Source organism: Leopardus geoffroyi, chromosome B1, assembly GCF_018350155.1.
Source record: "Leopardus geoffroyi isolate Oge1 chromosome B1, O.geoffroyi_Oge1_pat1.0, whole genome shotgun sequence".
Lineage (NCBI taxonomy): Eukaryota > Metazoa > Chordata > Mammalia > Carnivora > Felidae > Leopardus > Leopardus geoffroyi.
In genome coordinates this window covers 155028256-155043928 of record NC_059327.1, presented here as the reverse complement: position 1 = coordinate 155043928, position 15673 = coordinate 155028256, and the positions used below count along the sequence as shown (strand labels likewise).

The 15673-nt window shown below is 33.6% G+C and overlaps 1 protein-coding gene across 35 annotated transcripts in view; it reads left to right on the top strand.

Moving 5' to 3' along the window:
* Positions 1-14845, top strand: part of ADGRL3 (adhesion G protein-coupled receptor L3) — an 828850-nt gene extending 814005 nt beyond the window's left edge. For 10 of the 35 annotated variants that reach the window (XM_045473918.1, XM_045473914.1, XM_045473919.1 and 7 more), the window contains one exon: positions 6717-14845. In XM_045473918.1, the coding sequence (XP_045329874.1) occupies positions 6717-7516 (800 nt within the window). In that variant the 3' untranslated portion in view covers positions 7517-14845. Of the gene's footprint in view, positions 1-25; positions 155-4788; positions 4841-6716 lie in introns of all 35 variants that reach the window. The other 25 variants (XM_045473912.1, XM_045473896.1, XM_045473904.1 and 22 more) reach the window with 5 other exon arrangements.
* Positions 14846-15673: the final 828 nt, after the last annotated feature.

The following is a 15673-nucleotide window of genomic DNA, read 5'->3' as shown; positions in this document are numbered from 1 at the left end:
CTGTCTTTCTATGGGGCTGCTCCAGGAGCCATGGCTAATCATCTTATAAGCAATGCTCTGCTTCGTCCGCATGGTACTAACAATCCCTATAATACATTGCTTGGGGAACCGGCGGTCTGTAACAACCCTTCTGTCAGCATGTACAACGCACAAGGTGTGCTGGAGTTTATCTTAATTTTTTCAAGTGAGAGTCCCATTTTATGTAGCTTTTATGGCCACATTCTATTTTGCGTTCTTTCCACTGCCTTTTCTTTCTTTTGGAAGCAGACACACAGACTCCCTTTGCCTTCCACCCCTCTTGGTGCTTTTATTTTCCATTTTCCTTAGGTTTCCTTTAGTAACAAATGGTTTCCCTCCTTCTGATAAACAAATGCTTAATTCACCAATACGTGTTTGTTTCTCTGTAATGTTATAAAATGTATTGTGTCGTGTCAGTGCTTGTCTTGTTGTTGATCGATTTCTATATTAAACACCTATGTATGTATTTTGAGAAATGAGAATTTGCCTAAGGTAAGTAAAATAAAGACTTGATTCGATAGTCTTAATGGTATAAGATCAAGAAAGTAATCTTTGTTATGCCATGAAGAATACTCTAGGTGCAAGTCATCAGTACTGTTGAAAGCACTTAGGTCAGCTCCATGGAAAATTACATTGAGCTAAGCCATGGAGAAAAGATCCATTCCGTTTGCTATTGAACTGAACAATACCAAGTTAGGTTCCACACTAGCTTGCCATTGCCTGTGTGAGTGACTCAGGACAGTTGGGATTTTCTGTCCTGCTGTGGCTACGTGTGAAAAACAAAGCTTTGGGATATGGTTCTTCTGAATGATATGAAAATTTAATTACTTTAAATGATATAAAATTTTAATTACATCCCAAACAAATAAGCATAACTCTCTTTAAAACCACTTACAATATGAGTGTTTGGACAGGCATTACCTTCTCTAAGAATAAAGATGTACTGGGGCACAAGAAATTAAAACAATTCATATCATTTGGAAGAAACCACAGGAAAAAAATTAGTCAAATAAAACTTTCCCAAAAGAAAAGTCCTAGTTAGGGATCCACTTATGTAATATTATATCTGAAAGAAAATTCACTATAACGAAGAGACTTAAAAGTGGTTGTTTGAAGTTGGATGTGACAGATTAGCAGTATATTAACTTTCCTAGGCAATTCTGAATAAAATTTCTATTATTCTTTATGGGAATCTCTGTGTTTTCTTTTCCTTCTCAGTCAGAGATAAAAGATTAGTGGCATGAGTGTGTTAAACTTGGTGTGAGTGGCCATCCCATGAAAGTTTGCTTGTTGCAGAACTGAAATTGGGTGTCTAAAACCTTCTGAGTTTCCCAGATACCTTGCCAGGGACAAAGGATGATTTTAAATTATTTCAAAATTTCTGAAGTCAGTAATACAGAGTGACTTCAGGAATATGCCCAAACTGTATCTCAGTAGGATGAAGTAATTAGCGAATTTTTTAATTATCAAGTTTCAGAAGGCCTGCATGTCTAAGAATCAGACTTTGAGAATCAAAAGCAGGGATAGAGCTCACGAATTCTCTTCACCACATTGCTGACATTCTGTCAGCCTGTGCCCATTTCCTTTAATGGGACCCTTCTCCCCTCAGGATTTCATACATTCAATTGTTGAAATGCTCCATTTGTTATGTATATTTTTTCCTTCCACTGAGCTGAAATTTGCCTCTGGCCATGATGCTTTGATTTGCCTTCTAGAGCAAGGAAGAGCAAAGTATTCTGCTTTCTTTGTCAATCCTTTTAAATACTTTGAAAGCAATTGATCTGGCTTCTTTGAGTCCTCCATTTCCCCAGTAAAACCGCCCCAGTGCCATCAATAGGAGATAGTTTCTGGGTCCTTCCTGGTGGTTCCCTCTCTAAATTGTCTTTCCTCTGTCAACGTCCCTATTTTATTGTGGCCCTCAGTGAAGGGTACATAACACTTGTTGTATATTTCACAACATAACAAATGTGGCTTAACAGAACAAGTCAGCAAACCTTATACAGGCTTGGGTTTTTTTGTTTTTTGTTTTTAAATTAGGTTAAGTTACAGATAATTGTGTCATTATAAACATTTTGCAATGTGCTGACATCTTAGTAAGTTTTCAGTGATGTTAAGTGAAGATTTATACCATATCTGCAAATTAAATCTACTCTACATTATTCACTTTATGCAAAGAGTTGGAAAAACACTAAAAATTGTTTTACTTATTGAATATTGTTTCAGAACATGTAAAAATTTAGACCACATTTTGTTTAGCGTTTTTGATTATTCAGATATAATTCCTAATGTCTTATGTAACAAAAAACTAACAATTATTAATCTATATGTCTTCCCTAATTCAATATCTGCTTTCTTGTCCTGTTTTATTTTTACTGGAATCATAAATTAGGCGATTTTTCTAAGGATGGAACATTATTGTAAACACTATCAAAGTGAAATTCTGTAGATGCAAATTTAAAGTAATATCATATACATATAAGGTTTTATTCCTGTGGAATTTATTACTGGATATTGCTATTACGATGATCAATAAATACACAAATGATTCTTCTGAATGAGTTTATTGTTTTTCCCAGCAAATTAAATAAATACTACTGACTTTTCTTAAAAACAAGAGCAAATAATTTCATTAATGTTTCTCAGAGTCAGAGGTGAAATTATTTAATGGCTTAATGTTTTAATATTTTTTAAGATATTAAACTATGTTAGTGCTTAAAATCATTCTTTTTACCACTGACCCCAAATAAATCTTAGTGATTGTCATATTGCTACTAATCTTATGCTTTCAGATGAATGCACTTAATATTCTTACTGGCAAGGGGAAATCTTACATGAAATATAGGTGGCTCGGTATGTTCTGGAGTGGTTTATGTTGAAGTACCACTTGGTTCTGTTCTATTGGGTCCTGTAATTCAGTTGCACTAAGACCATCCAAGCAAAGGAGCATTCAGATATAAGTATCCATATTTGTTTGTAATGCCTTTATTTAAAATATGTAGAGATGTGTTTATAGAGTTACTGAAGCATGTAGAGTTAGGAATAAAGATGAATAATATGCTTTTATTATATTGGATTGAGATTCTATCTGTGGACATTTTTGAAAACTTCATGCATTGTATTTCTGGACCATTATATTCTTATCAGGATTAGAAAATTCAATTTTTGCAAGATAAATCTTGTTATAGATTAACCTATCAAGACAGCATATAGAGCCGAAGTCATGATTTCACAAAATAATTTACATTTTAAAGTAACTAATTCTACCGTAGAACTTAAAGAAAGACATACCCTTAGGACGGGATATAATGAAGAATACATGATAGGTGGTAAGAATACAAGATTATATTATAAAATATGTAAATAAATGTTCTATGATGGCTTCAAAGCCTAAGGCAGATGGAAGAACTAGATAGTAGGGCACAGAGGAAATCTACAAGATTTTCTTTTTCATTTCAGTTCTTCCACTGTTAGCAGGGTGGAGTTAGATAAGGTTCAGCCTATTTTGGCTGGAGTTCCCTCATCTCTGAGAATCAGGAATTGAACTTCAGTTATCTCTCATGGGCTTTCCAGTTCTAAAATTCTGTCATTTAAGGAAGGAGCCATAATGAGCTTACAAACGATTTGCATCTGTTAGTATACTGGTTTGGCTCTTTATTTGAAATTATTTTTTCTAAAGCTATTTTGAAACTTTTTTAAGAGAACCTTCCTCTCCATCTTGAAATAAAGTCAGTCTTTTTTTCTGAAAAGCAAATCAACTTTTAAGTGCACAAACCATCTCTTAAAGGAATGGTGAAATTCTAACAAGCTGGAATCTCCTAAAACGATCTAGCCCAATGAATTTCCTGGTTTTGATTTTAGGATGATTTAACCTTCCTGTAAACAAAATCAGCAAGAGCCGTCCTTCATGACCTGATTAAAATAGGAGTGTTTTTTAAAAAATAATTTTGCCAGGATTGTTTTTTAAAGGATCAGTTCTAAAAATGTTTGATTGCATGATTGTGCAAGAATCCAGAAGAAAACCGGACACTGATGGTGGTATTTTTCTTCCCCTCCCGTTGTCTTGATACAGAATAACAGTTGGATTTAACCATTTTCTTTTTTCAAAGTTACACGACTTTTGAATATGAGCTCCAGAAATGACAGTTCTGATCAGTATTATTCACAAATGATAAGAAGCATTTGGATAGTTATAATGGGGGAAATATAACCTTTTTACGTGGAAAAAAAAAGATTCATAAAGGAAAAAAGACACAAATATGGAAACCTACAACTGTGTTTTTTTTCCTCTGTGTACATGCTAAAGATTTTATTTATAATTTTACTGAAAATTTTTAAAATTAAATAACATTTCTTAGAAGCAGGTATGTTCAAACATACATACACATAAATATATGCAATATTGAAATGAAGTTGTGGGAATCGTCATGGCTTGCCTTCAAATCTTTACTCTCCTTGGTTGGTGTGATAATCTTAACTTTAAAATAGATGTGTTTTTGTTTAAAATTTGTTATAAACTGTAGAAACGCTTATTAAAGACTCATTTTATTAGCATGTGTTAAGGGGGGGTTCTTATTTTCTGACTAACATTTCAGTATTTTTAATTATGATAAACCATGTAACACAGACTCATGAATTTGGGGGCAGTGGAAATTATTTCCTTTGACTCTTTTTTCTGCATATCATCAATTTGCTTTTTACTCATGTTTCTTCTACTGTCGCTGTAAGCTTACTTGTTGTTTTTTCTTTCCTTTTCTTCATGCTGTCGTTTAGAGCCCTACAGAGAGACAAGTATGGGAGTAAAGCTAAACATTGCATATCAAATGTAATTTTTTTTAGTTCACTTTTATTGCATCACATATAGATGATGTAGTTATTAAAAACAGTTCATCTCACAATTTAAAAACTAAAGAGCCTATGAATCGACTTATATAAATTTACGTTAATAGAGATTAGACGCTTTTGTTGTCTGATTCTTTTACTGTGTCACATAATCAACATAGTTGTTAAGTCTCATGTAATGTTTGTGTGAGTTAAATTGTTTTTAAATTAAGCATTTATTTTTGCTAAGTAATTCATAAGCTTTTATTTTTTATTACTACATTCCATCATACACATATATGTCACATGCAGCATATCCACTTTATTTTACTATGGTTGTTTCCGACCTGTACCTAATGCATTGACAACAGAAGTAATACACATGTTTCAATGCATCAGTCACTCAGCCATAACCATCATGCATACCATGGCAGCCTCCACAGCAGCGATCACCCATCACATATGGCCCTTTAAAGAACATTTACTTTTATTTTTCTTAACATTGTGGATTTGTCTACAAGATATCTTATAACATGAAAATAAATCGCTTCACCCTATGTCTGTGATGGCTGCTTTTTAATGAATTTTATGCTTTGCTGTCTTTAGAAACTGTTACTTGAATACAGAGTATGCAGCAAAAGTCCATATATAAATTGATACATTTGGGACACTTTATTTAAACCAGCAAAGAAGGAGTTCAGTTTTGATAAACATAACTGCATCACAGATATAGAATGAATGTTATATTTTCACAAGTTAGCAGTGTATTGAGAAGTTTAATAGAATTCTTCAATTAATTGTTCTGTAAAGAAATATCCTTTCTTATGAGTATTGGTTAAATGTTTGTGTTTTATTTTCTTTCGTGGTTGCATTTGAACTGATTTTGGAACTATTATAGATTCTTGGATTTCTGTTCATTCAAGAGAATGCAAAAACCTTGAAGAAGCATGTGGTTAAATTTTATTTCACTGCAACTATTTCTTCCCAGAATAAAATGTTCAATCTCTTTTAAATTCAAAGTTTAATATGCACACAAAGTCATCACTCATTATGACATGGAATCTTTAATACTGACACTATGTTTTTAGGAATCAGATACCTGTGTCTTTACACATTCTTTTGTAGTATTACCTAATGACCCTAAACAATCGCTAATGGGTTAATATGTAGAAAATGATATTAGAAAGTATATCTAAATATTTTTGTTTTGAAAGTTCCTAGATGCATATTATTTTGATGTGCCATTTATTTGACTAAGCATTATTTCATGACTACATCATTTTGACAAATTTAACATAATCCTTTTGTGGTTTTGTGTGTAGGAATTATGTTTAATCTTGCAAAATTATATATCAAATTATTAGAAGCTGCTTGATTCTTTCACTTTTGACCAGAATATTCAAAGTACCACACATGAATTATGTTAATAGTATGCCTATTTTAATGTTAAAACAACATGTAAAATTAAAGGTAATGAATTATTAAATTGACTTTGATGTGTATAAATTGAAAGCTATGAATGATTACACCAAAATTTTGCGTTATTTTTTTTTCTAAGTTATAACCAAATATGTTTCAAATAGTGTCAGGCAATGTTTGTGTGGAAACTACAAATTTATAGGTTTTTTAAATTGTTATTTTAAAGAATTATTTTAGATACTTTTCCATTTATAAGGTTCCTATCAATTGTCCCCAAGTGTATATAGAAATGTGTACATATAGACTTAATAGTATGTTTTGTTTCCAAACATTTTATAATTAATTAAACGTGCTAGCAATTTATACATACTTCATAGTCGGATGTTTCTGCCTTTGTGTTTGTGTGTGTGTTCTGTGGCCAAATGGATGTAAATGTCATAGTGTTTTGTAATCTTTTTCAGAGGGGCTTCTGAACAATGCCAGGGATACAAGTGTCATGGATACTCTACCACTGAATGGTAACCATGGCAATAGTTACAGCATTGCCAGTGGCGAATACCTGAGCAACTGTGTGCAAATCATAGACCGTGGCTATAACCACAATGAGACCGCCCTAGAGAAAAAGATTCTGAAGGAACTCACTTCCAACTATATCCCGTCTTACCTGAACAACCACGAGCGCTCCAGTGAACAGAACAGGAATCTGATGAACAAGCTGGTGAATAACCTTGGCAGTGGGAGTGAAGATGATGCCATTGTCCTGGATGACGCCACCTCCTTCAACCACGAGGAGAGTTTGGGCCTGGAACTCATTCATGAGGAATCTGATGCTCCTTTGCTTCCCCCAAGAGTCTACTCCACAGAGAACCACCAGCCACACCATTACACCAGAAGGCGGCTCCCCCAAGACCACAGTGAGAGTTTTTTCCCTTTGCTAACCAACGAGCACACAGAAGATCTCCAGTCACCCCATAGGGACTCTCTGTACACCAGCATGCCAGCACTGGCTGGTGTGCCTGCCACAGAGAGCGTTACCACCAGCACCCAGACCGAACCCCCACCGGCCAAATGTGGTGATGCCGAAGATGTTTACTACAAAAGCATGCCAAACCTAGGCTCCAGAAACCACGTCCATCAGCTGCACACCTACTATCAGCTAGGTCGCGGTAGCAGTGATGGATTTATAGTTCCTCCAAACAAAGATGGGACCCCGCCAGAGGGAAGTTCAAAAGGACCAGCGCATTTGGTCACTAGTCTATAGAAGATGACACAGAAATTGAAACCAACAAAACTGCTAACACCTGGTCGACTGTTCTGAATTGATATAAGCAGTGGTAATAATGTGTGTACTCCTAAATCTTTATGCTGTTCTTGAAAGACAAACACAAACTTTCAGACTTTTTTTTTTTTTTAAACTGGGATTTTTAGGTCAGCCCAGGGGAGAAAGATAACTGCTGAAATTCCCCGGTGCCCTCTCCTTTCTTGTCTTTTCCCCCTCAGATGGAGACTTCATTATGTTAATGAACGAGATATGAAGAAAATGGCGCTCATTGTGGCCTTGTTGAATTATGTTGTGTTTGTTCTAACATCTCTGATGCTCTGTTACTATAATTACAAGGACCTGATTTTTAAAAGGCCAGAACAGTTGTTTGACATTAGTAACAATGCTGCATCTAGATTGGAGTGCTGCACAAACAAACATAAAAACAAAGCAAAACTGTATCACATAGTGGTTTTTAGTCACTCACAACCTGAATTCACCACAGTGGGAATAGCTGTGGAATACAAAATAAAACAACAAATTAATAATGAAATGGAGGGGAATTCTAGAATTATATGCTAAATGCATATTTTATGATTTGCTGTATTAACTGATGATAAAACTAATGGCAGAAAAAAAATTGAACAATTTCTATGTAATGTACAGATACTAGCATTGCACATATAGTCAGCTTTCTGTTCCTCCAGAATTTGAGTCCTGTTAATGTAGTGGAAAAAAAGAGATATTTTTTCTTTTTCTTTCGTGCTGGTCTTGCAAGTTTGTCTGCCAGTAAGAGAGCAAAGTTTCCTTCCTTCCTTCCTTCTTTTCTTTCTTCCTTCATTTTCTTTGCTTTTTCTTCTCTTTTTCCTTTCTTCTTTTTTTTCTTTCCTTTTATTTTTCCTTGATTTTTTCTTTAAAATTTCACCTGGCAAAAAAATAAATAAATAAATAAATAAATGAAACTATCACTTTATAAGAATCATTTTCTAGTAATGCAAACAAATTATTTTTTACAAAAAAATAAAATAAATAAAATTAGACTTCCTTCCCTCACTATATATCTTTATTCAGTCAGAATATTTCCAAGAGCATTTTTGCAGATTAGAGCAGGACGAACTTTTATGTTTACAGTATACATCTGTTGTAATGCAAAGTATATTTGGCAAGCAGTTCATCACCAAGACAGTAGCTATGATTCTAGAAGTCAAGAGGCGTCAATAGAACTAGTGGGGCTTCTGCATGTGAAAAAAAAAAAAAACAGTATCCCATAGGCATTAAAGTGCTGAATGCTCAGTCTGATCCCCAAGTGGGCACCCGCACTACCAATTTTTAAAGGAAATTCACTCCCTTGTAGTAAGAAATGAAAGGTCAAGTTATTTTGATGTGATTTTTTTTAAACTCTTCTGTTTATTAACAGGAAAATTTATTTATTTGACAGGATTTTAAGTAATGTAGGAATACAAGAGGTAAATTAGCAGCACATATAATTTTTTTTTTTAAATTTATGATCCATTTTGTATGGTCTCAAAGTTGGATGACCTCATTACTAATATTTGTTGTAAAAGTGAAACTTGTTTGCCAACCAATAAACAACTGATTGAGATTTAGAAGATATTGTTTTGATGTATGTACTATATGATGAATTATTCTTTTCATTTTTCTCGTCTTTCCTTCTGTTTTCATTATATAGACTTTGCTAATCGATTACTCTATGGCCCAAATGAGCCATGCAATAGAAATCAGATCTGCCTAGAAGAATAACCTAAGCACAAAATTTTACCATTTTTGCAGACAAAGTAAACCAGAAAAATGGGATGGGCATGTTTATGTTGAATGAAATAAGATGCATAACTCACTTTTAAGCAGGTTAATATCAGCTACTATGTGCTTATTTTATAAGCAGCAGCCATCATGCTTACTATGAAAACCAGCTTCAATCAGAGATTTATGTATTGAATTGAAGAGGGGGTGAGTCACTTATTTTCCTTTCCTGTAAGTTCTATTTTGATGTCAGAAATTTAAAGTCATTCAGTTGGCTCAAAGCTGCCAGTTTAATGACAAAGAGAATATCCATTTTATAAAGATAGTAGAAGACATTTTTATGCTAATTTTTCTTGCCCCATATATGAAACAAAGTCCTTTCAAAGAAACTTTCTAGATCTCCAATTACTGAAGAACCTTTACCAGCAGTGTCTAAACATAGAGTCCCTTCTAGAGCAAAGCTAGAATGAATTTGCCAAATTGTAATTTATCTTGTAGTGTATGATATTTTGGTGACTTCTTTCCCCCCCCCCCCCAAATCTGAACACCACCCACCTATTAATTAATTTCTTAAATTAAGATGAGATGGAATAGTTTATGGAATAACCAGTAATCTCTATATAGTTTAAGAATATATGACAAAAGAAAGAATTCTGTGCTGGGCCAGAGTACATCATAATCTTAATATTCACCTCAGAATATTTTATGCATCATTCCTTTTTAAGTCTCTAGAATTGTTCTTGAGTTGCAGGAGAACCTCAAGCTTTAATGGTAATTAGGTTTTCACATCCCACACTGTGGCAATATTAGCACCTGAAAGGTGGTTTGCCTATCTGTTGCATAGAATACATTTGGTAATGAAAAAGCCCCTTTTAGACAACTTGTCTAAAGTTGGCCTGTGGATTATGAGCGCTTATGCTTGTTTCGCCAATTCAGCAGAGATCTATATGAAAGCAGCTCGTCAGTAAGAAGCTAGTTTCACAGAACATTGGGGAAACTACCTCAAGTCAGCTTGCTGAGGCTGCCAATTCTGATTTTCTGATATTGCTACCTCCCTGCCCGCTATCTTTTATGTGTCATTACATGGAATTTGAAACAGGTAGCCTCCCCAGCTTTACACAGACCAACTGAAGAAAATCACTTGAATACATAACTGGTGCGGAAGGCCATTTAGGACTGTCAGTTACTACCAAGCCCTTGCATAAAGATGAAAGGGTGAGATGTTTGAATTCGAATACATCACAATTGATGTGCTATCAGAGAGACAAGATCCCAAAGACTTTTACAGAAAGAGATTGTTCCCTCAAGTTTTATGTGACTATACTGAAACAAAACAGTAGATATAGGAGCTAATTATGTGTACATTTCAATAGAAATTTGTGTATATCTAACATGTATTCATTTAGTCCTTTTTATACTAGCAAGGCTTGAGTTCCTAAACTTGACTTTTTTTCACATGTATTTTCATGCATAGCTATTGATAAATTAATAATTTTTAAAAAGTTTATTGTTTTTTTACCACCTTTGGTTGACTATACTTCAATACCCTGTGCCATTCATGACTTACTTATCTGCCTACTTCTGATATGCTTATCTGAAATTCTATAAAAAACTAAATTTTCATCAAGCAGACGGACTGTACCTACATAGCACATCATTTGGGTAGCTGGAAGTAAAAGTTATGCCAATAAAACAAACCAATTATTATTTCCTAGTAAAATAATATTTTTGTAATATTTTACTCTCAAGCTTTTTTTTTTTTCTTTTGAGGTCTATCTCCCAAGGTACTTTGCAGGACACTAGCTAACAGATCTCATGTCTAGTTGACTCACAGACTGTTGGATTGTTGCACAGCCCATGTTCCTACCTGATAATATTTATGGAGAAAACTACATTTTGTAAAGGAAAAATAGATTTGAATTTCAATTTAAGTTTTTGAACATCCCTCCAGTTCCACACTATTAAAAGTAAAAACTACTATAGTTGAATAATAAATTGCCATGCTTAAATAATCATGACAAAAAAGAACTTGCATGAGAACAATTATGTCAAAGTGAAAATAATCAGGAAACTGTATTAATAAAATGTAGATAATGGAAGTATCCTTAACTTCCTATCAGGCAAATTCACAAAGACTCAAAACTAAAGTGTAGTTTATGATATATACTTTTAAAATCCCCATTAACCTAAAAATGTCAACATATTGATAAAAGATCTTTAAGATTTAGTGTTTTTAAAAAATTAATTTAGTTGGCGTGACGAAACTTTTCATGGTAATAGAGATAAACATAGAAGAGAATTAGTAATAGTCATATAGAACCCATGGACTTAAATTTAGCCAGTATCTTCAGCTTTTTCCCCCACACATGTTCCAATCCATTGACAAAGGTTTACTTAGTTTAAAAAATGACATTAAAAACTTTTAAAGACTGACTTTCTGCAGTATAGAGAACAAAAGGGAGAGGAAAACCAGTTTCTGGGTTGTCTAAAGATCAACTCCAGACTAATCAATAATCAGCTCCTATTAGTGAAAGAAGCATTTGTTTTCAGAAGTTGTGCGTTAGTATTATACCAAAGTGCTACTGCTTGAGGTGTTTTAGAAAAAACAAAAACACTACAGGACTACTATACTACTACAAATTTAGAGAGAGAAAGAAAGAAACCCCGACTCTAATTTGATTTTGAGCAATTCTAAAAATATTGACAAGGATGTCCTTTCTTCTGTTACAAAACTATTTGAGATAAAATAACAATATGTACGATCTTCCTAGTATATTGTAGTACCAAGGTATTAAGATTTGATGAGTTCATATTTAGTGGTTCATAATTATAACTCACAACATAAACAATTACTATGCATTTCTAAAAATACTTTACATTTATCCTCTGTTAGATTTCTGCACATTAATAAATTAAGAACATGGGAGCACAAGAGTGAAACAGCAACATTAGAAAATAGCTTATGGAAGCATTTTTGTGCAAATGAATTCTACGTGGAAAGCTTCTTTGAGCTCACGAAATAGATTTGATGGATCCCAACCAGAAATTCAATTTTGTAATCAGCAAATACATACTTCTGAAACCATCTGAAAAATATTGATAAATATCTAAATTTTCATTTCTAAATTAAAATGTTGGTAGCTGCTTCTTTCCTGCTTAGGCCATAAGAGGAATCTTTCCTATTTTCTAATTAACCTGATTAGTTTCTACTTCACTTTTGCTTTAAAAGGGAAATCAATCTTTAACTTTCACCTATACACTTACATACTTTGATTCCTTTTATTTACAGCTTGCAGAAGAAATAGCTTGTTTACAATATTGCAAACTTTGTGATTTTTGCAATAGAACAGGTAGTTACTATAGTTTTGCATATTTTCATTTTCAATAAACTTATTGCCCTACCCTCCTTAAAAAAATTAAAAGCACGTCTCCAACATCCAGGACCTGTAGGTTATTATTCAAATGTCTTCGTTTCAGCTATGTTTTGATGTTTCTTTCTCTCTCTTAATAGTATGTCACACAAACTTTTCTCATTTCACTTGTGTCCCATCAGAGTATTTCAAAGGTAAAGGCAAACTATGGTTTTTAAGAAGGCACGTGAAAGGAGAACTTTGATTTATAATGGAGAAGTTGAGGAAGACTACACAAGGAAAAACCTCTGTTGGGATAAGCAAGTCTTTTCCATCACAATATGAACAGAAGAAGGGCAGATCCAAGTTGGCATACTTATGGTGAGGCAGCAGGACCTAAATTCGAGTTCAAAAGAAAAAAAAATTCCAGGGAAAATAATGAAATTGTTTAGAGTGGTAAAAACTTTAAACAGTGTAACAAGTGCTACTGGTGTGTTAAAACAAAAATTGAAGTATACCATATGATAATTTTATCCTGCTGTTTACGCAGGAAACTCTAAACACGTTCAGCACTCCTTAGATATTTCTTGTCTAGCCACACCTTGTCTCAAGGACACATGAATATTTTATAAATGTTTCTTAAATATAAGTATTTTGCCTCAATTCTCTTTCACTCTCTAATCTGCTTATTCTATTGTATGCCAACACAGTTAATGCTACCAGTAGCTATGCACCTTTTAGAGCTTTATTATGAATCTTTCTAATAAACATTCAATTAATATTAAATTGGAATTACGTACATTGTGCAAAATAATCCGTAACCAAGCAATATTCATATTACAGGCTAATTTATAACATATATGAATATTACATTGAGACCGAACAAATAATTACACAGCTGAAAATGTTACTCTCAAGTCCTTTCTCTCTTCAATTATTGTAGTCAATTCGTAAAATTCTGCAGACAGTTGTATGACATGTATCAAAGTACTCCATAATCCAAATGTGTCTAAAAGTATTCCCAATGCTTCTTTCATTCTAGAATGCTAAAGTAAAGAGCTTGAAAGAAGAGGAAAGGAAAGCCGACTCCTAAGGATCTAATTTAGATTAACATTGCCATTCAGAATGAGTGATTTTAAAATGAGAATGTTCCACTCTGTGATCTGAGGTTATTAAAATTTTACAGTTAGTCCAATATTGGAGGATTTTAAATTTAAAAAGAGTTAAGTTTGTCTCAATGGCCCAAGACTGCAGAATTTCACACTACATTGGCAAGGAAATGTGCTTGAAATCCATACCTGAAGTAGCTTTTTAAAGGTTAAAAATTCCCTGATTCTTCTGAAGGTAAAACTGGTAAATGATCCTGGCTTCAAAATGAAATGGACTGGTTGACTTCAAAAAGTGTTTGGCAAAAATCAAGAATGTCATCAACCCTTTAATAGTAGGTAGAGGTCTTTGGGGATACAGAATACAGTCACTAGAACACAATGTCCTCTTCTGCTGACCACTGCCTCATGTTGGAGAGCATTTTTAATGCCTTGAATTTCAAGTTGTCACAATGTCTTATGTTTTAAATACCATCATGAATCAAGAAAGATGAGGAAAAAACATTTAAAGTTGGTTTTCATGCCTCATTTCAGAATAAAGATTTCCTTTACCATTCTAAGTAATAAAAATGATGTGTCTTGAAACAGCTGTAGACAATCAGAATGTGTTCATTTATAAACAAGTCTCTGTATATTCTAACACTATTCTTTGCCTATGACCTCCAAAATCAGTAAGTGTAGAAAGAGTCAGCTGGATTTCCTTTCATTTGGCGTCTGTAAATGCATTGGAAGTAGAAGGATAATCTGGGACATTTTTCCACACTGTTTTCCCACTTGCCAATCATTAAATCTAATTCAAAATATATCTTTTTTTAAAATGATAGTTTATTTTTAAAAATAACAACTAATTAAGTTATTTCTCATTGATAGGAACGATTTCTCTTTTTAGGAACAAGAATATAGCTATCGCAGGCTCTGGTCTCTTACCATTCTCATATATTTACATGTGGAATTAATCTTATCATATACACCTACCAGGTTTCTATCTATTGGATTTTTTTCCCTTGTACAACCTTTCCAACCTCTTTTTTTTTTTTTTCTTAAATGCTCTGTACAATCACATGTAAAATCATGAGCTACAAACCTCAATAAAAAATGTCAGTAAACAATAAGTGATGTAGTCACTGTTATTATATGGGAGTACCAAAACTTTGGTTTTGGGACAGTTTTTCAGACTGCAGGATAATTGAAACATAGACTCCTAATATATTTCCTTGCTATCCCTACACCCTGCCACCCTTCTCTTCACACATCCAAAGTAAAATGCAAGGGCTTTTATTCTTTTTTTCTCTTTTAACTTTTTCAGAGAGCTGCCACCACCCAAGGTATCTATGAGGTTATTTGTTCTTTCCAGAAAAGATAGGAAGTTAAATTAAGAACTGCGTGCCCTTAAAGTCTGCCGATACTGAGATATAATCAAATGTAGTCATATCTGTCCCCTGATCTTATTTCTCCCCACCTCAAACTAGGGTATTGTTGGGTAGAAGTAAGGACAGTCACTGATGACTTTGGTGCACAGAAGACTACAGAGGTCTGTGCTGTGACATGCTTTTCCTCTTTTGAATAAAGGGCCCTATCAATATTAGTATATGTTGTGGATCACAAAGATAGACATTATATAATCATCATTTTGTCGTGTCAGGGATTCTGATTATTTAGTTTACTAACACTGAGCATCAGAAAAATGAACAAAATATCAGCTGGGAAAATCTAATCCAGATATTTCTCCCTTATAATGTTAAAAATACATTTTCATAAGAAATATTTTGAAAAGAAATTAAGAGGAATCCTCAGATACTGAGTGCCCAGGATGTGCCTGGTACTTTGCATTGCTTCATTTAATCTTTCTAATAATACAGTGAAATGGATTTTTATTCATGCTCACTTTACAGAAGACATTGAAATTCAGATCTCACAGTCATAGAGCTAGTGAGTTTTGA